The 24,642-nt window shown below is 41.5% G+C and overlaps 3 protein-coding genes across 4 annotated transcripts; 2 read left to right on the top strand and 1 right to left on the bottom strand.

Moving 5' to 3' along the window:
- Positions 1 to 2,284: 2,284 nt before the first annotated feature.
- LOC111954549 (chromobox protein homolog 8) lies at positions 2,285 to 6,077 on the top strand. The gene is made up of 6 exons (XM_070434679.1): positions 2,285 to 2,444; positions 2,537 to 2,580; positions 2,803 to 2,868; positions 3,016 to 3,082; positions 4,326 to 5,672; positions 5,707 to 6,077. The coding sequence occupies exons 1-5, from the start codon at positions 2,376 to 2,378 to the stop codon at positions 5,193 to 5,195; spliced, it is 1,116 nt and encodes a 371-aa protein (XP_070290780.1). The 5' UTR covers positions 2,285 to 2,375; the 3' UTR covers positions 5,196 to 5,672; positions 5,707 to 6,077.
- A 1,854-nt stretch (positions 6,078 to 7,931) lies between these two features.
- Positions 7,932 to 14,396, bottom strand: LOC111955633 (uncharacterized protein C17orf67 homolog). The gene is given in 6 exon segments (XM_023975890.2): positions 7,932 to 8,261; positions 8,565 to 8,717; positions 9,009 to 9,028; positions 9,031 to 9,096; positions 12,186 to 12,336; positions 14,306 to 14,396. Coding segments are annotated over 4 exon segments (261 nt in total). The 5' UTR covers positions 12,244 to 12,336; positions 14,306 to 14,396; the 3' UTR covers positions 7,932 to 8,261; positions 8,565 to 8,600.
- LOC111955773 (diacylglycerol kinase epsilon) lies at positions 14,319 to 23,010 on the top strand. Of its 2 annotated transcripts, none has more exons than XM_023976122.2 (11): positions 14,319 to 14,770; positions 15,078 to 15,237; positions 15,585 to 15,704; positions 15,993 to 16,136; positions 16,721 to 16,878; positions 17,237 to 17,285; positions 17,780 to 17,893; positions 18,280 to 18,351; positions 18,613 to 18,740; positions 19,092 to 19,203; positions 19,572 to 23,010. In XM_023976122.2, the coding sequence occupies exons 1-11, from the start codon at positions 14,319 to 14,321 to the stop codon at positions 19,788 to 19,790; spliced, it is 1,728 nt and encodes a 575-aa protein (XP_023831890.1). In that variant the 3' UTR covers positions 19,791 to 23,010. The 2 variants fall into 2 exon arrangements, with proteins under 2 accessions (XP_023831890.1, XP_070304032.1); XM_070447931.1 differs by having other exon boundaries at positions 19,092 to 19,250; positions 19,572 to 19,665.
- The last annotated feature ends 1,632 nt before the right edge of the window (positions 23,011 to 24,642 follow it).

The raw sequence follows: 24,642 nt of genomic DNA, 5'->3' as shown, positions 1-24,642 counted from the left end.
TGATTTGTAGATGTGTGATCAGCCAAATAGCTGTCAGATTAAGAARATCAGTTTATCGGTCAATCGCAAACAAGGTCCAACCGAAATGTGACTTCTGCTTTTAACCCAAACCCTTCATATAGGCCTTCAGGTTTTGTGGAGAGGTGCAGGGGACTGCCACACTGGGCGCCCGGGGAGCTGTTGTTGTGGGGGGTTAAGTACCTTGYTCAAGGACACAACAGCAGGTAATAGAATCTAGGATTTGATAGGCCTACCAGCAACCCTTCGGTTGCTAGCTCACTTCCCGCCAGACCCGGGATTCTAACTGGCAACCCTCCAGTTGCTTGCTCGCCTCTAACCGCTAGGCTACCTACCTGTCGCCAATCAATTGGTGTTGTGAGTTTAACCTTTAGTTGAATGCATTGCAAATTCATGTATAGACAAATTAATGCTCTGACAAAAAAAAAATCGAATGGAAAGTTTGACAATAGTCCAACACGCGGGACATTATTGAAATTGACCTTTTTCTGATCCGACAAGTCTTTGTATGCTGTTCATTTGAATCTGTGCTATAATKCCATATACATTTTATTTTAGAGAAATAATATTGGCATAGTAATGATAATACAGATAATAACAATAATAATGATATGATAATTATTATTATTAWTAATAATTAAATAAATAATTACAATAAATATGTAGGCCTATCCAATTAACAATAATGATAAATACAAGGATATTAGTATTATTATTTTATCTATTTTGGTCTGACAAACCTCTTGCTTTTACAAATGGCCTATATTTTCCACATACCCCTTCAGTTGCTGTAACGTGGATAAACGCATTAGGCCTAGCTGACTGATTTATGCTGCATGTGTAAACAACAGGATGGCGTGATTTATTACACGTGTCTAATTATTTGAGCAGATCGTAATGAAAGTAAGCTAATTATTTAAAGCACCTATTTCAAGTCAGAGACCACATTTTCCGAGACTGAATGATTAGAGACCACAAAGGACAATATTTTACGGTTAGTTTTAAGTGACAGACTCGTGGAAATTATAGACCTAAATATATCCCTTGTTGAGTGTTGAAAATATGAAAATATGTTGATTAATTGAGGCCCATGCATAGGCCTATAAGCTCTATTCTAAACTYCTATTTTTCTATATGAAGCCTAGCCCTACTCAATGAATTAGACTACATAGGCCTACTTCCATACCCTAACTTAAACAATAGGTCAATTTCTGTTTTGCTCAACTTTTTGGTTGGCTATAATTACGTTATTTTCCGATTAGTATAAAGTTCATGTTCAGGTTAATTCATTTTATTTGAGGTCCTACCTAACAATTTGATGGCAATCGCCTACTCAAACACTTTAAAGTCTATAAATTAGGTAAATACTTATGACTAGGCTAACGGTGCAATGTGTTCTCTGATCCCCAGATTCAGACATCTTCGACTGTGTTCGTTAAATGAAGTCAAACGTGTATGGAAACTGTAGCTTAGGTTTGAACGAATAGCCTACTGAATGGAGACTATAATTGACACCATTTATTTCAAGAGAAATAAATACAAAACTAAAACAGCCATTTGTATTTTATTTTGTATTTATTTCACCTTTATTTAACCAGGTARGCTAGTTGAGAACAAGTTCTCATTTACAACTGAGACCTGGCCAAGATAAAGCAAAGCGGTGCGACACAAACAACAACACAGAGTTACACATGGAATAAACAAGCGTACATGACGCTGTAGGGATCAAGAGAACTAGGATAAACTATTGCACATGAATGTGATCTATAGCCTATGTTCTATTTAGACATAGGACATTTCCTTTAGGCCTATATTGTCTCCTAGTCTCCTCATACAATTTACCTTACCATGACTTTAGGCTATTGATTAAGAGCACTTTAACACTGAAATATTGTATGACAGATCAGCTGATAACTGAAATGTGCACACATCCAATCTGCTTTCCTTCACCTCTTTGGCGTATTACATTTGAGGAACGTTGCTCCCATTGTTCATTTATTTTCATTCTGCACATGTTCTGCGTTTAATATCTGGCGACATATGTTTTTAAAGACCGAATAATCCGAGTAATTGATCCACCGCGCTAAAGCCACCATTTTCCCCTCAAGAATTTTCAGAAGTGGACGCTCCTCCTACTCACCTAGCAACCGCGGGTACGTAGCAACGGCTAACCCAATGGGCTTTCTCTAAATGGTTCCACTGACTGCGGTTCCTAGGCAACGCATGATTTCTTTGATGACGTCTTTTCTGTGCAGGAGTATTATGGGCTGTCTGGAATTCACTCTGCGAGACAGCGGAGAAAAATATCTAGCGTTCACCACCAAGCTTTAGTTAACGGTAGCTGGATTGAAGTAAACATGGAGCTGTCTGCAGTTGGGGAACGGGTTTTCGCAGCCGAATCTATCATCAAACGCCGAATAAGGAGAGTATGTGAAACACATTTTCCTAACTTGCATAATCTATTTTGACTGCTGTTCCATAACGAAGCGTTCTTTTCTATATTTCTGATGACACGCAGGGTCGAATGGAATACCTTGTGAAATGGAAGGGCTGGTCACCGAAGTAAGTTGCGTTGAATTTAATGCTAGAGAACCTTGCTTCTACATGGATGTTGCTGGCTGCTAGCTGTAGCGTTCGCTTGCTAGCTAGGTGCCATATGCTAGTGACAAAGTCAGCGCAGCACGCTTGCAGTGTTAGCAAGCTAGCTAACGTTAGCCCGTATCTATGCTTGCTTTCCCAATGTGGTGGAAAACTAACCCCTGTCAATTGTATTTTTCTCCATAGATTCAGCACYTGGGAACCRGAGGAAAATATMTTGGACTCCCGCCTCTTCGTCGCTTTCGAAGAGAGGTAAATTGTATGGATATGGGCCTGTTCATRTTGTACATTCATTGCATGCAATGTTAGCRGCACAGCAAAATAAAATGCATCCGTCACGCAAGTCGCCTATTGCACTTCGCTCTCTTGATACTCAAAATGGGTGTCTTGCTGTTTCAGAGAGCGCGAAAGGGAACTCTTTGGGCCCAAAAAGAGAGGCCCGAAACCGAAGACATTCCTGTTAAAGGTAGCTATGTTGATATGCATGCATTGTTGAAAATAATCCATCCAACACGCAATGAAATCTACTGAATTTATGGCTGCATGATTGGACACGATTTCTAGCATGTGGCATGTAAACATACCAGTCTCCACCCACTATGTATCCACAGGGTCTTCATCTGGTTAATTAATAAATAKCTGTTGTTGCACTGACACGTGAATGTGCAAGTTTGAAGGATCCACATGTCACGTTTTCCCATGAGAATCACCTTTTGTGTACTGGTATTAAGGCAWAATCATATTTAGTGCTGGATGTGTATTTGTGGAGGTGTGAATGTGTATTTAGRGAAATTAGTTAGTTAAGCTGGTGCTAATGGACCTCGATTTTTGTTTTACCCTAATTGAACCCAATCATGGTAAAYTGTTTTGGATTGACATGTAGCCAAATTGATCAATAAACATGCCAGGTTAATTGTTTATATTTCGAAATGAACTCAATGTAGTTTACACGTGTGGCACATAAAATGTGCTTATAAAAGCGAGGGTTCATCTATTCAGGCGTGCATCGATTATTCGGCACGGTTAAAAGTTATTACGTTTTGACGTGTAATAATCAGTAAAGCAATCGTTATAGCTAATACCAAACGTTTGTATGAGATTGGTTTTGAATRAAATCTTAAACTCTGAAGACGTCATCAAACGAATGCACCAGGCTTTACCGAGAGCCGACTATGAAAATKACTTAATACCAGCATCTTATTTAGAGTGCAGGTTCTCACCCAGGCCTGTAAATAGCTGTTTTCAAACTGAGCTGAAAAKACATTTATAACAAGTAATTATTGTGAAAATGTAAAAATGCTAACAAACTGATGTAGCATGTAAATTCTTCAGGGGATATTATGCCAAGTGAAGATTTTGTCTTTTGTCTACTGTCTTCATTTATAATTGTATACATGTATTGTTACAATTATACTCTTTGTTATAACATTGTTTTGCTAATTGCAAGTGCACATTATTTATTAAGCCATTATAAAGCTGCTGGCATACTCGTATTATATATCTATAATGACAAATAAAGAGTATCCTCAACTGGCATTTTAAATCTGTCCTTATGAAAGAGAACATTATACCCACTGAAATTGGAGCAGTGGARAAACATTGCCCATATTGCCATCAGCAATAGCCTACTTTCAATTTTCCATCTTTGTTGTTGATAAGATTTTCCCCAATTCAAAAGTGGTTATTCTCTGGTTTCCTTCCCCATTTAGGCTCAAGCTAAAGCTAAAGCCAAATCATACGAGTTCAGGAGCGATGCGGTCCGGGGGATACGCGTCACCTACCCGACCCCAGAGCMTGTCATCACCCCCAGAGCCCGAGAGGGGCTGAGGGCCGTGGTCCCCACCATCTTTCCACCCAGCACCGTCAACAGGGGTGAGAGTGTGCGGGTCAGGCCYCCAGAACCAGTCCGAGAGCACCGTCAACCAGTCCTCCAGAGGCCCCCAGGCCCCGATGGCTTTGTGATTGTCCCCAAGAAGAGAGGGCCCAAACCCAAGCTGCGATTTAAGGACAATCCCTTCAATGCTACTTCTGCCGCCACAGAGCCACACAAGAGGAGGGCAGAGGAGCAGGCGACATACGGCCCACTCAAACTGGCCAAGCTGGGCCTGTCTGGTGGTGAAGAGAGGGGGTCTGAGATGAGGGGGATTAAACTAGCCCACAGGCACCAGGTGGAGCTGGGTGGTTATCCCCACAAGCAGATGAGGCCCGTGGCTAGTGGGAGCACACAGCAGCACTACGGCCCAGAYAGGGGCTTGTTGCACTCACACAGAATAGGCTCTGACTCCCAGGCCTGCAGGACTAAAGAATGCCCCTCAAATTACTTATCCCCTCCACACCTAAAGCACCTATCCAAAAAGAATGTGCATCAACCCAGCGAAGAGCTTCCACAGAGGGGGAAGCCTTCACTCATCGCCAAAATCCCTGTGTCACGGATCCTGGGCCAAACAGACGAAGTGACTTGGAAGCCTTGCATGAACAACGCGGAGAAGGTTCTGGTGACTGATGTGACCACAAAYTTTTTGACAGTGACTATCCGGGAGAGTAGCACAGATCAAGGATTCTTCAAAGATAAAAGATGATTGGCTCTGATTTTAATTGTCTTCAGCTGTCTCTCTCTGTCAATCTTCTATCAAATWATTTGGAAAAGTCCAGACTTTATAGTGTCATTTATCAGTCAGATTTTTTATGTAATGTATAAAAGAAAATTGCAGGATTGTATGTGCAGATGTGTATAAATATAATATAGTTGGAAGTCTATTAAAAGTAACGACCAAAATAAAGGAAGTCCATTGAAGCTAATCACCACCCATAGGCTATTTGAAAGAGTTGCATGCCTTGTGTACAGCATTTACTTGTTTACAAATAGCTTTCAGTTTTCAACGATCCACTTTTGAACTAACAGTATACGTTGTCAGACAGGCTATATTTATGTCAAGCTAGTACCTTTTTAAATGTTAGAGGTATAATGTGGGCGCATTTGTCATTCGATTTCACATGTCCAATGACGAACAAATAAATATGGGGAAATCCTAGGCCATTTATAGTGTGAACTATTAGTTCCAGGTCATGCCATTTCAGTTTGAGGTCTAGCACTACCCTATTCATTTCAAACGTTTATCAAGCACTTTTTTGGAAGGTTTAATAAAAAGTGAATCAAATCTATGTCTTGTTGACCTACATGTCCTCTATAAGAGTCTATAGAGCCTTTACAATGCTATAGGCCAGCAGATGTCGGGTCTTGTTTCCAGATTTGATAAGCTGTTAATAAAAATGGGAAAGGTGCTTGATGTTTATGACGCCGTCTTTGGTCGAAGAACGTATATTGACATATTATACATACGGTCTTTCTGTTGACATCTGTGTTGGACATGTACATGAAGTGCTTTCAATGTAACAGGATGATCACAACCTGATGTCACAGTTTGCTTTTGAGATGCTTTCCAGTAAACTCGTTGATATTGTCTCTGTTTCCGGTTGTCATGATTTCTTCCTTCCGATTTTCAGATTCATGGTTTGCCTTGGCTGTGAAAAGAACTGATGGTAATTGAAGATGTGCTTTAATGGAATTACAGGTTTCAGAGATCTTTTGGTGACATGGGATTTTTTKATTTAAGAAGTTGCTTTAGTTTGCATGTTTCCGTTGTCTTAATTTCAAATAGTGTAAAGAATAACTTTGACCATATTTCTGATTTATAGGCCAACTGCAGGAATAGGCTTTGCCGTGGTTCGTAATGACATTTTCTTACCAATATGGTAGTGTCAATTATAGCAGAGAAATAGGTCCTATTTTTCATTGAGATTAGTGTGTTTTGGCAACGGTCCACAAAGGCCTAGACCTTGATTTATATATTTTGTAATGATTCAGATAGTTCCAAAACAAATCAGGACGCAACTCAAATCTATAGCCCTATCTGCGTTCATTAAAAATACAATACTAACTTCACTGTCTTATTTTTATTAAAATGACAAAGATTGCTAAACGAATAGGGTAGTTGGGACTCAGAGACAGCTGATAAAGCATTTTAATAAGAGTTTTTTTTTATTGAATTCTATTTAAATGTAATTGTGCTGTCCTCAGAGGTCGTCCTGTAAGCTTTCCACAGAAAAAAATCGCAGCCTACAATTATTTTAAGTGGTTGACATTGGGCCTACAGGAAGATTTTAATTGTACTTTTGCAAAATGATATTGGCCTTCAACTTTTCTCAAATCGTAAACCAATGCAATCGAGCGCCCATCGGTATCTGCGGAATGGACACGCTGGTTGTGTGGGGTCACAAGGTAGGTAGGCCTGTGTTACCAAACATGTCATCAGAACTATAATAGATTGCCTACGAAATATATAATGTGTTATAACCTGCTATTACCCTTACGTCTGACAGGAATGCATCTGCCTGACAAAAGACTGGTCATTTCTGTATAGGCGATGGCTTAATTGTATGATCAATTTGCATGACTGTTGCGCGCTTACTCTGTTGATTTGACTTGGTTGGTTCCAGTGGCCTATTTGTACGCSCATCCGTGCATTCGTTTTGCAGAATCATTCGATGATGCTCGCATGCCACATGCAGATAGTAATTGAACAGTCTGACTATTGATAGGCTACAGTGCAATTTCTCCAGATGAAACACTCGTCGGGTGTTAGATGTTGTCATTGAATCATGGGGACATAATACAATAAAATAAAAGTTTCCAACAAATTTGACCAAATGCATCAATAATTGTTCGATATTTTTGACAATCAATCAGCCTAAACATCAATAGCACATTTCTTAAATTGCGGGTAAAATGTGTGCGGGTTCAGTCGCATACCGCCATATATATTATCAGCTTAATGATATATTACGCAATGTTAAAAATAATGTGTACGACATTCACTTCGGAGAATAACTGGATTTGTTATTGTCTGGATATATTTACTCCCTTCACACGTCCAAAACTGCGTAGGATTTAGCCTAGTGCTCCGGGTTATTCAGTTTAGCTGCGATAAAGCGTTGAATACTTTGTATCAAATAATTCCCCTCTTTCCTTTCACAAGTTGTTATTCATTGTGGTCAATAGCATGCCGTTCATCTGTAGAGCCTCCTGCGCGAGAAAGYAACAGCACAGTGCAGAGTCACACAGTGAACTCGAGGGAAGGGCACTGTCTTAAATTGCCCAAACATCAGTAAACTACGATAGTAACCCCGGGTCAGCAGCGGGGTCAACCCACATGACCAGTTCACAGTTCCTCTTTCTTAGTTTTTATTTTATCTAAAGAAGTCCAACTGAAGTCCTGCTTCAAAACTGAAGAAAGAAAAACACACCACGTTTCCAGCATTTTTAAAATTTGATTAGATTATTTATTCAATTATTGTTATTTAAACATTGTTTTACATAATACAATGTATAATGTCTCATAACTGTATCAACATATAAACGGATCATGTATCCTCTATGATGTTAACATCATTTAATACATTTCCTATACGCTAATGTTGCTGGAATAAGCTGTGGACATCTCTACTGATGGACACTAATGTTCCCTGCTGAGGCTTCATCATGAAATGCATGTGATAGAGTTACACTCCGAGCTTCACCCTCATATCATCATCGTCATTGTCGACATCATTCTTGCCGTCAGCGCCCTCCGCCACAAGTTGTTCTCCTGTAGACAAAAAAAATGTATCTAGAATCAGTTTACCCTAATCCCAATTCTAACTATAACCAATCAGGAGGGAAATACAAAACTGATCAGCGTCAAAAGGCAACTTCATCCTATAGGCTAATTATGGGTGATGTACATTGTGTTCAATAGGCAGGAAACAGAATATTGTCCGAAATGTAGTGATATTATGTACTTTCTAGTACTTTTTTTGTTACACAGCATTTTGCTACTCTGTTCCCTACTGAACATGACTCGGGGGACCCAAGCAGGCATGTTTTATGGTTGTGCCGGACAGACAGTGACCTGGGCTGTGAGGAGTCAAGGCGAGGTCACTGGGGATTAGACAGGGTGTCCGTAGTTCCTGTCACAGCGGGGGTAGCAGTGGGGGTTCAGCCAGTGTTCCAGGTTGGTCTCCTGGGCCCTCTGATCCAGAACCTGCATGTGGAGCAAGTGCTCCTGTACAGGGAGGGAGAGGGAGAGGAGAGGGAGAGAAGAGTGAGAGAGAGAGAGAAGAGAGAGAAGAGGAGAGAAGAGAGAGAGAGAGAGAGAGAGAGAGAGAAGAGAGAGAGAGAGAGAGAGAGAGAGAGAGAGACGTTCATTTATCAAGCCATAAGCAGCTCTCATTATCATATCAAAACAGAAGAAATTACAGGGTAACCGTTAGTGAACTATTTTTTATGGATTCTTAGAAGGATGAGCACACACGCTGCAGGTTTCTAATTGTGCCCTTTCCACTTTGAAATTTACCCTCATTGGCTCATCGGGGTGCCGGGCTTCTGCCTCTTGGTCCGCAGAAGTTGCTTAGCATAGCTCTCTTTGATGATTGGGTTTGCATCTTGGCGATAGAGAGAGAAAGCATTTCAAGACATCCATATCCCTTCGTTTCATAGAGCTGCCTGTGCAGCATCACTGTTGCCTACGCAGGTTGGCATTTATTTGTCATACGTTTGCCCTGGAGGCAGCTCTGCAAAGTGGTCACTAGCTGGCAGAGCCACAAAGTCATACAAAGTCATATTTGTCGCACCTGGACTACTGCCCAGGTGTGTGGTGATGTGCGGCAAAGAAGGACAAAGGTAAATTGCAGTTGGTCCAGAACAAAGCAGCACGTATCGCACTTAATGTTAGACGGAGGAAAGTGTCAGTATCATGCATGTCAGTCTCTCCTGGCTCAAGTTGAGGAGAGATTGACTGCATCACTATTGGTCTTTGTGCGAGATATTGATGTGTTGAAGGTACTGAGCTGTCTGTTCAAGCAGTTGGCACACAGTTCGAACACCCATTGGTACAACACTAGTCATGCACCAGAGGTCTCTTCACAGTCCCCAGGTCCAGAACAGAGGCGGGAAACACACCAGTATAAATAGAGCCATGACTACATGGATCTCTCTTGCCACCCAGGCAACTCAAGCTGGCAATAAACCCGTTTCAAAAAAATTGATAAAAGGACTCCTTACTGCACAAAGGGAACTGTGAATCGACACAGTCATTTTATATATATTGTATTGTATTTTGCACTGTACTATTTATTAGACCTAGATATTGTGTGTATGYACTGAWACAGTGCATTCAGAAAGTTTTCAGACCCCTTGACTTTTTCCACATTTTGTTACGTTACAGCCTTATTCTAAAGTTGATCAAATATTTTTTTYCCACAGCAATCTACACACCATACCACATAATGACAAAGCAAAAACACGTTTTTAGAAATGTTTGTCTATATAATGTCTCACAGTTGTCAGAGCAAAAACCAAGCCATRAGGTCGAAGGAATTGTCCCTAGAGCTCAGAGACAGGATTGTGTCGAGGCACAGATCTGGGGAAGGGTACCAAAAAATGTACTCCTTAGTAAAAGGCACAAGACAGCCCGCTTGGAGTTTGCCAAAAGGCACCTAAAGACTCAGACCATGAGAAACAAGATTCTCTGGTCTGATGAAACCAAGATTGAACTCTTTTGCCTGAATGCCAAGCATCACGTCTGGAGAAAACCWGGCACTATCCCTACGGTGAAGCATGGTGGTGGCAGCATCATGCTGTGGAGATGTTTTTCAGCGGCAGGGACTGGGAAAATAGTCAGGATCGAGGCATAGATGAACGGAGAAAAGTACAGAGAGATCCTTGATGAAAACCTGCTCCAGAGTGCTCAGTTCCTCAGACTAGGGCGAAGGTTCGCCTTCCAACAGGACAACAACCATAAGCACACAGCCAAGACAACGCAGAAATGGCTTCGGGACAAGTCTCTGAATGTCCTTGAGTGGCCCAGCCAGAGCCCGGACTTGAACCCGATCAAACATCTCTGGATGTGGAAAAAGTCAAGGGGTCTGAATACTTTCCAAAGGCACTGTATGTAGGCTATGTGTGACATTTTAAATGTATGTATTTCAGTCCTTGACGAATAATGTGTATGTATAATGTCATGTTTCATGTGGACCCCAGGAAGAGTAGCTGATGCTTTTACAGCGGCTAATGGGGATCCTAATAAATTCCAAATACCCCCCAAAATTGGATTTTAAACATAACCTTAACCATAACCTTAACCACACCGCTAACCCTAACTTTAAAGCCAATTTTGACTTAGCAGCTGGCCCATCTAGCAGAAAATTGCTCAGTTCTGCCTCCAGGGCAAGATTCATGACAATGAGCGTCAACCTTCATTTGGCTACATCTATCTCAAACGAAAATATTGCAACCATCAGTGACATAGGGTACTTTGTGCACAATATACCAAAAACAATATTCTTGTCATTTTCCTGAAATCAGTCATTATTTGTCACCCACTCTTTCCTCCTGTATCTATCTGGTTGCTCTTGACTTTTATAACTCAAAACACAACATTAACCTACATTTCCAGACTTGCCATTTCAATTGCAGCCATTAAACAGGAAGAAAAAAACTTGCATTAGATTTCDAACAGTCAACAACAACCCCCTCATCCCACACCCAGCGTGTGCAGGATATAGGGGAGAAGCTGCTGTTTGTTTGGCTAGTACATGTTGAGCCGTGTACTCTCTAATGTACCAGGCTGAGGATGCAGATCAACAGCCCCTTATCTACATCCCAAATGGCACCCTATTCCCTATATAGTGCACTGGGCCCTGGTCAAAAGTAGTGCACTATATAGGGAATAGGGTGTCATTTGAGATGCAGCCCTAGTCTCATAGAGCTCTGTCTCTGTCTGTCCCCCAGCAGCAGCAGAATATCATTAGGAGGCTGTTTTTTGGTGGAGCAACAAAGTACCCATTCATTTCCCCCACTCTCCAGAGAGCCAGGCCAGCCCATGGAGCACGTGACCCCCAAAGGCCAACCTGCGAGGGGGTATTAAAATGAACCTGGCTGGCTCTGTCAACAGCGCCAGGCACACAGAGCGACGTGGCAAAGCACCACCCAGGGCTCATTGCGATGATTTTGAAACTGCATTGATAAGAGCTTAATAAAACGGAAGTACATGATATTGTAATAGGGGGCATATCAATACAGTATTTAAATGAGCTATGTGCATGCAGTTAAAACAATTATGTCATATTTGTTTGGTTTTACATCAACAATTATTTGTTTAGCTTATTTTCATATTTTCATGCAATATCTTCACAKAAATGTATTTAGTTTAATATTTACTAGTTACAATGACGCAACGCAATATTTGCTTTTCTGTGCACGACTGAATTGCATTTTTATTTTGTGAGTTTAATTATGCAGTAATTACTTTTCTTTATGCATGTAATTATTTGAGCATATAAATCACAGCATTAATTACTACATAACAACTGCATATTCATATTTTCTTAAAACAACATTTCTATTGCATTAAAACTGAGGGACAAATGCAAAAATAAACTTTTATCAGAGACCTCTAAAAGACTCACAAGCCACCAATAGGTTAATGAATACATTTTTCTAAAGGCAATTTACCTCTTCAAAATGAGCCTACCTGCTGTGTAGATGGTCAAGAGGACCAGACAGAGGGAAAATGCCACAAACTTCTTCATCTTGGTCTCAGCTCACCTGCCCGGCTACTTCTGCACTGAGACCCCAGTCCGTAGGAGATGAGGGGGTAAATTCTCCTCTACGTCACCGATCACCTCCCCAATCCAAATATTACAAAACTGGGTCACATAACTGTGAAAACATCTGTTGAGTGTCACTGTGCCTGCTGTTCTGGCATGAGACATGTATTTATTTGTATATTTATTTGGTGGTGATTATAGCATGCAATGTTCTTGTTTTTCATCAGTTTGAACTTTGATACCGTACTSAAATATATTTTTCTTCTAGCATGAATTACATCTGTATCCAGTTGCAGTTTTAGCGTCATGATTTCAAATTTGCAATGCTGATTGTATCCACTAGATGGCGCGCAAAACTCATTTTATACAGAGATAACTTGTCAAGGATTAATGGATGTGTTTTTCGCAAGGCAGTGTTTTTTTAAAGGCTGTTTTCTGTTTTGTCCTTGGTTTTTCGGAAACTAGGCCATGTGCCTTCAATACAAATGATTTCCGTAGCAGGTTAGGATAGCATTTTCGCTAATCATAACCCTTTCCCAACCTTAACCTCAGTATCCTAACCTCCTTCGTAAATTATCCAAACCTGCTTCAGTATCGAAGTTTCGTGAAAATAGTGTTTTGGCCTTATCACTGTTTGGATTGCAAGATTTTTTGACAGTTTACCTAGTTTTTAACAGTCATTCCAGCCAAATGTAATGTAATAAAGTTATTGTTCAACTTCTTTCTATCATCATGTAGAAATGCCCAAATAACGTGTCTGCTTTTCCTAMATTTTAAGATTTAAGAACATCCTATAGGACTATCAGTGAATGTGAAGCTCTGTCTGCGTTTATAATATAAATATTTTATGTAGATGTGTCTTGATGCCTTTAAGGCAAATGTTAGTAATAYTATTTTAATATACTGAACAAAAAGCTCTAAATCAAAAAATCTTTCACTGTAAATCTTTCCCCTCAACAAACTGTCTTTGTTATTCAGTTGCCAGAGTCAGCTGAGCACTACGTAAAAACGTACGTCATGGTTTACGTTAGCATATTGGCCAATTAAAACGGACGACACTATTAATAATCGGCGCGTTCGACATTGCAGCCCGCTTTACAGWCGACTCGATACGGACTGATCTACAAATCACATTGCATCATAAATAACCATAGAGAATGATAGAGGCCTCTAGTGGCCAAAGAGCTATTAGCATGGGCAGCGCCATTGAGGGCTTCCACCATTTTAATGTAGTCAAGTGGGTGGGATTTAATTGGCTCATCCCTCCTAGTGACCCTTTTGGAGTTATGTCCAACCGGRTCATCAGGGGGGATCAGYCAATCGGGAAGAAGAAAATGGACTACTTCAAAATGGAGATAGCCTCAATGGCGCTGCCCATGTTGTCACAGACGCTATAATAGCACAGATACAAATTTGAGTCCTATATCTATCTCTATGTAAATAACTGCTCAATATTGTTTGCAGATCAGTCAGTCAAAATGTACCCATGATACAACACGATTTTGACGCGCTTGAACACTGCGATTAGGTGGGAAGGCCACTGTTTGCAATTGGACATATGTTTTATCGACGAATCTATTGTTTAGTCGTGTTATTGATATATTAATGAAGCTGTCACGTCAATGCAACCTTTAATATTATAAATGCCTGTGCATGCGTTTCGGTGTTTAATATATATATTTTTTTTTTTTACAGACTATGGATTATTAGCTTTTAATGTAGTCATTGCTGGAGAGGTGAGGAGCACATCAGGTGCCCAGTAACTATATCTAGCATAGCTTCTGATAACAACAGTAAGCTAATCATTCAAATGTTGGTGGTCGTCGTCTAGCTACGTCTTTTGTACACAAAAAATCACGGCAGTCATTGTTTACAATCTCGCTCGAGCCTTATTTTGTGCGTTATTTCGCAACACGAGAAGGTTGTCATTTTCTCGTAGCTATTGCATGGACATCATGATGCGCGCGCCCTGCGCACAATGTTTATATCGGTGAATTCTCGTGATATTCTATGATTTGATTAGTTTATTCACGTTAATACCAACCACTCTTCCTCGGATGTCTATGGAGGGGGACGAGGGAAACCGTGACCAATCGTCACGGGAAGAGTGGACACTCCTGTTTTGGACCTCTCTCGCTGTCGTAGTGCCCGTGATCATAACATTGTGGTGCAGTGTCCAACGCTCCAAACGGAAAATACACATGAAAGACTTCTTCCGCAAGAGCAAGCACGGTTGGCACTGCACCGACCTGTTCAACAAGCCCATCTACTGCTGTGTATGCCAACAACACATTCTACAAGGGGCGTTCTGCGACTGCTGCGGAGTGTGCGCCGACGAGACATGCCTGCGTCGGGCCGACCGGAGCCTTGTTTGCAAAGAGATTATGGCTCCGTCCCAAACGGATGGGACACTAGAGCACCGCTGGGTCCGGGGAAACGTCCCTCTCTGCAGTGTCTGTGCGGTCTGCAAGGAGCAATGTGGGAACCAACCGAAGCTGTGTGACTTTAGGTAATATTATTTTGCTTCTAGGTTAATGTCTGCCACATTAACCAAAGTGAAGCCCAGCGGGATGCGAAGGCGTTAACTTTTGTCTGGTTTTGGCACGAAAGACGGAGAGGGTGCTATTTGTAATGTTTCAATCATGGGGAAGCTGAAATTGCTTTATTTACAAATTGACAGGAATTAATATCATGTCCTTTTCCTTTCACGTACAATTCTTAACCAGCTCTCTGTCCACCTTTTGCCTTGACATTACAGTGAGCTCCACATAAATTGTGCTTGATCCACTGATGGGTGTGTGTTTGTCCCTTGGCAGGTGTGTGTGGTGTCAGACAATGGTGCACGACGACTGCAAGGCCAGCCTGCCGGACGGGGAGCGTTGTGAGCTGGGCGAGTTCCGCAGCCTCATCATCCCCCCTCACTACCTCCACCAAGTCAACAAGCTCCGCCGCAGGCACCCCGATGAGTACAGCAAGGTCATAGGTCACACCCAGGGAGGGGTCAGTGTCTGGGGTTAGGGTGTCCCRAATGGTGGATCGGGACCGACTGTTTGGTTGCATTACTAGCGACTACCAGTCCCTCTTGAGTCAGGTTAGAAGACTGGGCTGTGGCTTGAAACAGGTTTCGTTTACTTTAATTTTAACTGAAAGGTTGCTGGATCGAATCCCTGAGCTGACAAGGTACAAATCTGTCGTTCTGCCCCTGAACAAGGCAGTTAACCCACTGTTCCCCGGGAGGCCGTCATTGTAAATAAGAATTTGTTCGTAACTGACTTGCCTAGTTAAATAAAGGTTAAATTAAACAAATTTAACTGTGTGTCTAGCTGGCGTCTGCCTGCGGGAGCAGCTGGACTCCAGTGCTGGTCCTGGCCAACACTCGCAGTGGGAACAACATGGGGGAGGCTCTGCTTGGAGAGTTCCGCACCATCCTCAACCCTGTCCAGGTCAGTCAGTCCTCTGTGTAGCATCCTGTAGGAGCATATTATGGAATTATTAAGATGTCTAGGTCAAATTGAACTGGTGCACAGTAGGCAATCTTTCGAGTTAAAGTGATTGTGGAGGTGGCGCGGTGATGGTGGGATGCATAAACATCTCYCTCCCCTCCCGTCCACCTTTTCCACTTTGTTTCCTCCCATATCATCCCTTTTCTGTCTGCTATCCTCTCCTTTCTTCTCTCCTCTCCTTTCCTCTCTCCTCTACTCGCCTCCTTTCCTTTCTCCTCCCCTCCTCAGGTGTTTGACCTGTCGGAGCTGCCTCCCTCCAAGGCCCTGCAGCTGTGCACCCTGCTGCCTCCAGGCAGTGTGAGGGTGCTGGTGTGTGGKGGGGACGGAACCGTGGGCTGGGTGCTGGATGCCATCGACACCATGAAGCTCAAGGTAAAGCTGTGTGTGTGTGTGTAACATGACAGTGGCAGGAGCAGATGAGAGTCGTGCAGCTCTATGCCAGACCGCCGTACCTACTGTTGTTGTTGGTTATTGTTGAATAAGACGTCTGTAGATGGCGTKCCTGTTTTAACATTTTCAGCTAGCTTGAAATGTTTCCGATGGAGCTATCTCGCATTAGATATTTTTTGATAGCTCAAACGGTTGGTACGTTGTGAAGGAGGGCKGTCACGTGTGTTTGTGAGCAGAGGATTTTTATTTATTTATTTACCTTTATTTAACCAGGTAGGCCAGTTGAGAACAMGTTTTCATTTACAACTGCGACCTGGCCAAGATARAGCAAAGCAGTGCGACAAAAACTGAGAGTTACACATAAACAAACGTACAGTCAAGAACACAATAGAAAAATCTATGTACAGAGTGTGCAAATGTAGAAGAGTTGGGAGGTAAGGCAATAAATAGGCCATGGAGGCGAAATAGGATCACTGGTTTGATCCCGTTATGGGGACAGGGACAGCGGAGGAAGATATTTTAGCAGCACCATGATGTCTGTTTCACATGTGTGTATTGGTCTCCAGGGCCAAGATCAGTTCATCCCCAGGGTGATGATCCTGCCCCTGGGTACGGGGAACGACCTGTCCAACTCCCTGGGCTGGGGGTCTGGCTACGCCGGGGAGATCCCTGTGGAGCAGGTGCTCCGGAACGTCCTCGAAGCAGAGGTGGTCAAGATGGACAGGTCAGTGGCGAGCCAGAGGAAGTAATGTAGCCTGCTGTGCTAATGCTACGAAGCTTAAGTAATGTGGCCTGCAGTGCTAATGCTACGAAGCTCAAGTCATGTTGCCTGCTGTGCTATTGCTACGAAGCTCAAGTAATGTAGCCTGCTGTGCTAATGCTACGAAGCTTAAGTAATGTGGCCTGCAGTGCTAATGCTACGAAGCTCAAGTCATGTAGCCTGCTGTGCTAATGCTACGAAGCTCATGTAACGTAGCCTTCTGTGCTAATGCTGCAGAGCTCAATATCCCTAGTTCCATTTGTGTTGTAACATGGTTGTAAATGATCCAGTATGACATTTTTATCTCCACATGTCCTAACAGGTGGAAAGTTCAGGTAGCCTCAAAGGGGCTCTACTTTCGTAAGCCAAAGGTGAGTTGCATTTCACCCTCTCTAAGCTAGCCTCTTTTGATCTTGTCCATTTGCCTTGCATGTTGATATAATTCAGCAACACATACTATATTCGGTGTGTGGACCATACAGGAATCACACCTATAACTCTGGTGTTGCCACTGCCAGAACCATGCTGCAACCAAGTGATCCATTGCGATCATGGGGCTGTTCCAGAAAGCTGTATCAATGAGTAAACCAGCTAACTGTCCAAAATTGCTTGAAACAACTTATTTTTATGAAAAAGGACTTAAAATTGACGAGGTATAATTGACTCGACAAACAACAACCAATATACAAATTCAGCGTTTTTTAATTAACCAGAAAAACAAGTTCTATGGTTGTTTATCAAACGTTAGCTGGTTRACTTAATAATCCTGCTTACTGGAATAGCCTACGTGATTGATTATTCACTGTTTATACCCTTSATTTGCTCACTAAAGGACCTCCTAACTCGTGTGTCCTATTCTCATCAGGTCCTGTCCATGAATAACTATTTCTCAGTGGGCCCGGATGCCCTGATGGCGCTCAACTTCCACACCCACCGTGAGAAGACYCCCTCCTTCTTCTCCAGCCGCATCATCAACAAGGTCAGTCGGCCAAAGACGCGTCTGAAAATATTCACAAACATATGCAAATGTCTTCACGTGGTTGAATTTACATACAGTATGAGAGGAAATATACAGGGTGGTTGCTTGAGTGTAATGGTCGACACATCAATTTGGAAAKAATTCTTTAATGCTACTTTTCTCTCTTAGTCAATTGCATTTGGAAATGCTTTTACATACTGAATATTAATTATGTGGTTAGTTGTTCTATAAATGGCTGATTCAGAATAGTCTAGGAGTGGTTATTTGGGTGAAAATGTAATAAATATTTGAATTCGTTCAAACATGACCTGCTTTTGATAACGCGTGTCCTTTGTCCATATTACTTTCCCCTTTTATAACGGTCAAACTGTTGCCTTTCCTTCTAGGCTGTATATTTCATGTATGGCACCAAAGATTGCTTAGTTCAAGAATGCAAAGACCTGGATAAGAGGATTGAGGTACGGTGTGCACAAAGACACACACAAATAACACACAGGCAGACACACACAGTGGCCTCAGGGAACGACTCTCATGTCTATTGTGCACTCTTTCACCTCTATGCCTCTGGAAGARTTGAATAGAATGTTCCGTTGCCTTGGTAAATGTCACAAACTTAAAATGAACTCAAGCATTCTTTGTGCGTTGTATAATCCTTGGATGCCTCCTTGAACTAGCGGATACTCCTATAAGTTAGTAATATTGTGTGTGTGCTCCCACAGTTGGAGTTGGATGGAGAGAGAGTGGCCCTGCCCAGTCTGGAGGGCATCATCGTGTGTAACATCGGCTACTGGGGCGGAGGCTGTCGTCTGTGGGAGGGCATGGGGGACGAGCCCTACCCYCCTACKCGGTGAGCACCACTGGCTCACACAGGACTTTAGACAATACAGAAATGGAGACAATAAAGGCTTCGAAAGCCCCACCATCAGACGGACGATGTCCATTGAAAAGTTGTTTGTGTATTATCACTGAAAGCATAACTCAAGATCACATTGTCCTTTTTTGTGAAGCCTTCATATACTCTATATTAGACCTTTTAGAGATGCTTCAGAAATCATTCATAAGCTAATGTCATGCGATCTAAAGGGTGATTTGTGAAGCATATATCTAGGCCTTATGAAGCCTTTATGAATGCTCTATAAAGCTTTTCTAAGGTGTTGTTTTCTAAGTGTTTTTTTCTTTCTCCTGTCCTCTCTCCCAGGCTGGATGACGGGCTGCTGGAGGTGGTGGGTGTGTATGGCTCCTTCCACTGTGCTCAGATCCAAGTCAAGATGGCCAACCCGGTGCGGCTGGGCCAGGCCCACACAGTCAGGGTGAGGTTACAGCACCATCACCACCACTTGCTGTTTATCTCCACAGTGTAAGAGGACCGCAGTGGTGTACTGGACACACTTGTGTATTCTGTGTGTCCTTCCTGGTTCTGTCATTTTGACCTTMGCTGAATAGATACAGTACCGGTTTGAATGGCCATCTTTTATAAGTAACGGGGTCATTTGCTATTTTTGTCTTTTTAAAAGTGGTTAGTTCATGTACAGTAAATGTCAATGTACTTAAAATATGTTTTTACTCTGCTCATCACTGTTCAGCTCTTCCAAAGTTTTTTTTTTAATGAACCTTCTCTCTTTCCTTCTTCGCTTTTCTCCGCCCATCTCTCACCACCTCCCTTCCTATCTCTCTGTAGCTGGTGCTGAAGACGTCCCGGATGCCAATGCAGGTGGACGGGGAGCCGTGGGCCCAGGGCCCGTGCACCATCACCATCACCCACAAGACCCAGGCCTTCATGCTCTACCACAGCGCCGAGCAGACGGACGACGACGACGAATCYAGCACCTCCGAGGCTGAGAGCTCCGCCCCCCATGACTCTCCCAAGCCAGCAGGTCCCGCCTCTGCTCGTGCCTGAGCCCCCAAGTTCCACCACCTCAATGTTTCATCCATACCCCTCCTTTGTTCGTTGTAGTAAATGCTGATGACATAATGCCACGCTTGCACACTCCCCAGATGATGATATAAGTGAGAGCTCCGGCATATTCCCGCCTCGTGGTAAAGGAAGGAAGGAAGGGAGGGAGGGAGATGTTTCAGTGGAGGATGGGCTGTATATTTGCACTGATCCCTTGTTCTATAGTTATAAGAGTTCTATAGTTTTAATAGTTTGGCAGTGTTTCCCAACATGGACCCTGTGTGTCCCTGACTCAGGAGGAAGCATTGACCTCGACACTCCAACTCCTACGATAGAATATATATTTATATTAGCAAGTCAATCGCTGAACGTTTGTTTTGTTTACTCTATTTCATGATGATGCACTGTTACTGCCATGTTGGCCAAATCCCCAATGTGCTGTATTGGACAGACACTAGTTAGTGGTTACTAAGTCTTAAGAAAATGTTACTTGACTATATTTCTTARAATGAGTTTATTAGGACTCCTAGTTAACCATTCCTAGTGAAATATCCGTTGCTTATGAAGGATTTATTCACAGGTTTGATCATTTCGACCTTGATCATTTTTAGAGACAAAATGTCTACCACGAAAATCCAGTAAGTCTGTTAACGTAACGTACTCCTACTTTTTTTCTTGCAATATTTTGTCCCTTTCTTGATTAGACCTCTCTTTGTGTTGGGCACTTCTTTGTTGCACTGTAGGAATTACTCCGTAGGACGTAGTTAGAATTGTACCGTCCCTCAAAACCGACTGCTCAGTGTTCATAAGTATGGTTATGATATTACTCTGTCCGTATCTATTTTGTTTGTTGTCTACTATGGAAAGATTGTTTATTTCAAACACTTTGTCTTCATGCTGCTTAGCACTAGACAAACCGCTAGGTGACACCCTATGTTTGTCACATAGAAATAGATTAGCATCTAGCCATTCTATTTCTATGGTGTGTCAACTGTCGTAATGTTTGTTACCACTGAATGTTTTAATGATCTGTGATTGGGGTTTTTCTGAATCTCCGKCACCTTTCAGGAATAATGTCATGCTGTTATGTCATTTTAGTGAGGTCAAAGTTKAGATATCAGAAGGTTTGTTACAGCCATAATATAAAGTTATAGGTGGCGTTCCAGGTTGTCTGTTATGCAGTCACACCATTCTATTTCAAATCACGTGCAGTAGAACAAAATGGTTAACACAGCAATCAGATTGGTTCCACCAGGTTACCAGCCCCCCCCCGTCCACATAATCTTATTCATTGTGATCTATAAGGGAAAAGTGATCCTAGATCAGCACTCCTAATCATCTGTGCAGCGTGACTGCAAAAAATATGACCTGGAACGTCTCCTAAAAGTCTCGGTGCTTAAGAGATTAAGCCAGAGCCAACTATTGGCATCAACTGTATAACAGGAGGATTGTCAATGTTAATCTAAAGCTTCGGAGGTCCATAGTTATTAATATAATGCCAATGCTTGTGATATACAAGTGCTTACATTCCCTTTGTGTGTGTTAAGCCGTTGGGTAATCGTCTCGTTSCTTGAGGACACCCATTTTATGTGTATCTGYGCTTCTACTGTGTTTACAACAAACCTGAATGTTCTAGGAACAGGTCTGAGCATCTTAACTGTGGACAGAAATKTTATTTCAAACTGTATAGGTCAGGGGTATTCAACTCTTACCCAACGAGGTCCGGAGCTTGCTGGTTTTCTGTTCTACCTGATAATGAATTGCACACACCTGGTGTCCCAGGTCTAAATCAGTCCCTGATTAGAGGGGAACAATGWAAAAATGCAGTTGAACTGGCTTCAAAGTCCAGAGTTGAGTTTAAGGGGTATAGAGCCCCAYACTGGAGGCATCATAATACCCATAAAACCTAGTGGTCAAATAGGGAAATGGTTCCAATTGTTTTTCCACCATTCATTTTTGCTATTTTAAAAACACTTAAGAGCTGTGTTTCCTGTAGGCTAACCCAGGCGTGACGTTTTGATAATCATGTAAATCTCTCTCGGGCAAGGTGACATCAATATATTCAGCTCCATTTACTCTCAGATTCGAAAATGCTAATTAGAGTCAAAGTAGACATGCAAAACTACAAATCCCTGCAAGCTCCTGCACGGCATCTCTAGCTGACACCTTTGCTAACAGGTATTGTGTCAATTTAAAACTTGCACAAGACCGTTCACAGAACTGTCAATTTAAATATATTCTGCCAATTTACTCATTACTACATTTAACTAAAATTAGATAAATGAATCCAGAGATTCTTACATGTCCTTCAATTTGACAGTCTCGTCCAGATCATGGCATTTGTAGTTCTTTATGATAGCCACATTAACAGCTAATTAACATTTCATTTTTGGGGGGTAAATACAGGCAAATATATTTATAAAGGTCACCTTTTCCTAGAGAGATTTACATTGTTATCAAAACATCACGCCAGGGCAAGTCTACACGAAACACAACCCTTATTTTAAGTGTTTCTAAAAATCCCCTATGGGATTTGACCGCTAGGTTTTATGGGTATTGTGACTCATACTGTGGTACTCTATTGGCTGTAAGGTTTTATAGAAATGTAACTGCGTTGCTGGAGAAGAGCCTGTACTGTATGCCACCGATTGTTCTCAACTAGATTGTCTTCAGATATTGAATGGTAATGGATAATCTTAGTCTTGGTAGTTTATGTCTACACTTAACGATGGAAGGAGACCGTGTGATAGTCTATTGCTGATACATTTTCCTGTAAAGTTTTGAGTGAAATTTACAGCGTACCATGAGGAACAGTATATTTGGAAATATATTTAGCTACACATTTAGTTTTTGCAGTCAAACCACTGTACATAAATGCACAAGATTGCTGTGGAAAGTGTCAAAGAAACCAGTTAGTCATAACAGCACTTTACTAATGTAATGGAACGCATATGACTCCATTTTAGTCTCCATCTAATGGTATGAAATCTACCATCTTCTTCCTGGCCATTTAAAAAKAAAAGATGGATAGAGAGATGGATAAAGTAAAACTATTTTAAGCAAACAATTAATCACTTTAAAGCAATTAAAAACAGACAAATATCAAAATAATTGGCTTTACTGAATTTGCTACTACAGATGTTGAAACRKAACATTTCACTSAATGTAATAAGCAATGTAAATTAGAATTTGAAAACACCCATAATAAATATTTTCATATGTATTATGAATTTTGAATTTCATTGTTTTCTAATAAGTACATATTATTTAATTGTTAGTTTTGCAAGTATATAATATTGCAATAAGTCTACTCCTGAGCAGTTTGAAGTAATATGAATACCAAATGCAGTATGTANCAGGAGGATTGTCAATGTTAATCTAAAGCTTCGGAGGTCCATAGTTATTAATATAATGCCAATGCTTGTGATATACAAGTGCTTACATTCCCTTTGTGTGTGTTAAGCCGTTGGGTAATCGTCTCGTTSCTTGAGGACACCCATTTTATGTGTATCTGCGCTTCTACTGTGTTTACAACAAACCTGAATGTTCTAGGAACAGGTCTGAGCATCTTAACTGTGGACAGAAATKTTATTTCAAACTGTATAGGTCAGGGGTATTCAACTCTTACCCAACGAGGTCCGGAGCTTGCTGGTTTTCTGTTCTACCTGATAATGAATTGCACACACCTGGTGTCCCAGGTCTAAATCAGTCCCTGATTAGAGGGGAACAATGWAAAAATGCAGTTGAACTGGCTTCAAAGTCCAGAGTTGAGTTTAAGGGGTATAGAGCCCCAYACTGGAGGCATCATAATACCCATAAAACCTAGTGGTCAAATAGGGAAATGGTTCCAATTGTTTTTCCACCATTCATTTTTGCTATTTTAAAAACACTTAAGAGCTGTGTTTCCTGTAGGCTAACCCAGGCGTGACGTTTTGATAATCATGTAAATCTCTCTCGGGCAAGGTGACATCAATATATTCAGCTCCATTTACTCTCAGATTCGAAAATGCTAATTAGAGTCAAAGTAGACATGCAAAACTACAAATCCCTGCAAGCTCCTGCACGGCATCTCTAGCTGACACCTTTGCTAACAGGTATTGTGTCAATTTAAAACTTGCACAAGACCGTTCACAGAACTGTCAATTTAAATATATTCTGCCAATTTACTCATTACTACATTTAACTAAAATTAGATAAATGAATCCAGAGATTCTTACATGTCCTTCAATTTGACAGTCTCGTCCAGATCATGGCATTTGTAGTTCTTTATGATAGCCACATTAACAGCTAATTAACATTTCATTTTTGGGGGGTAAATACAGGCAAATATATTTATAAAGGTCACCTTTTCCTAGAGAGATTTACATTGTTATCAAAACATCACGCCAGGGCAAGTCTACACGAAACACAACCCTTATTTTAAGTGTTTCTAAAAATCCCCTATGGGATTTGACCGCTAGGTTTTATGGGTATTGTGACTCATACTGTGGTACTCTATTGGCTGTAAGGTTTTATAGAAATGTAACTGCGTTGCTGGAGAAGAGCCTGTACTGTATGCCACCGATTGTTCTCAACTAGATTGTCTTCAGATATTGAATGGTAATGGATAATCTTAGTCTTGGTAGTTTATGTCTACACTTAACGATGGAAGGAGACCGTGTGATAGTCTATTGCTGATACATTTTCCTGTAAAGTTTTGAGTGAAATTTACAGCGTACCATGAGGAACAGTATATTTGGAAATATATTTAGCTACACATTTAGTTTTTGCAGTCAAACCACTGTACATAAATGCACAAGATTGCTGTGGAAAGTGTCAAAGAAACCAGTTAGTCATAACAGCACTTTACTAATGT

Source organism: Salvelinus sp. IW2-2015, linkage group LG1 (genome assembly GCF_002910315.2).
Source record: "Salvelinus sp. IW2-2015 linkage group LG1, ASM291031v2, whole genome shotgun sequence".
Lineage (NCBI taxonomy): Eukaryota > Metazoa > Chordata > Actinopteri > Salmoniformes > Salmonidae > Salvelinus > Salvelinus sp. IW2-2015.
Note: the sequence above shows the minus strand (reverse complement) of the source record. Positions and strands in the feature narration are given on the sequence as shown.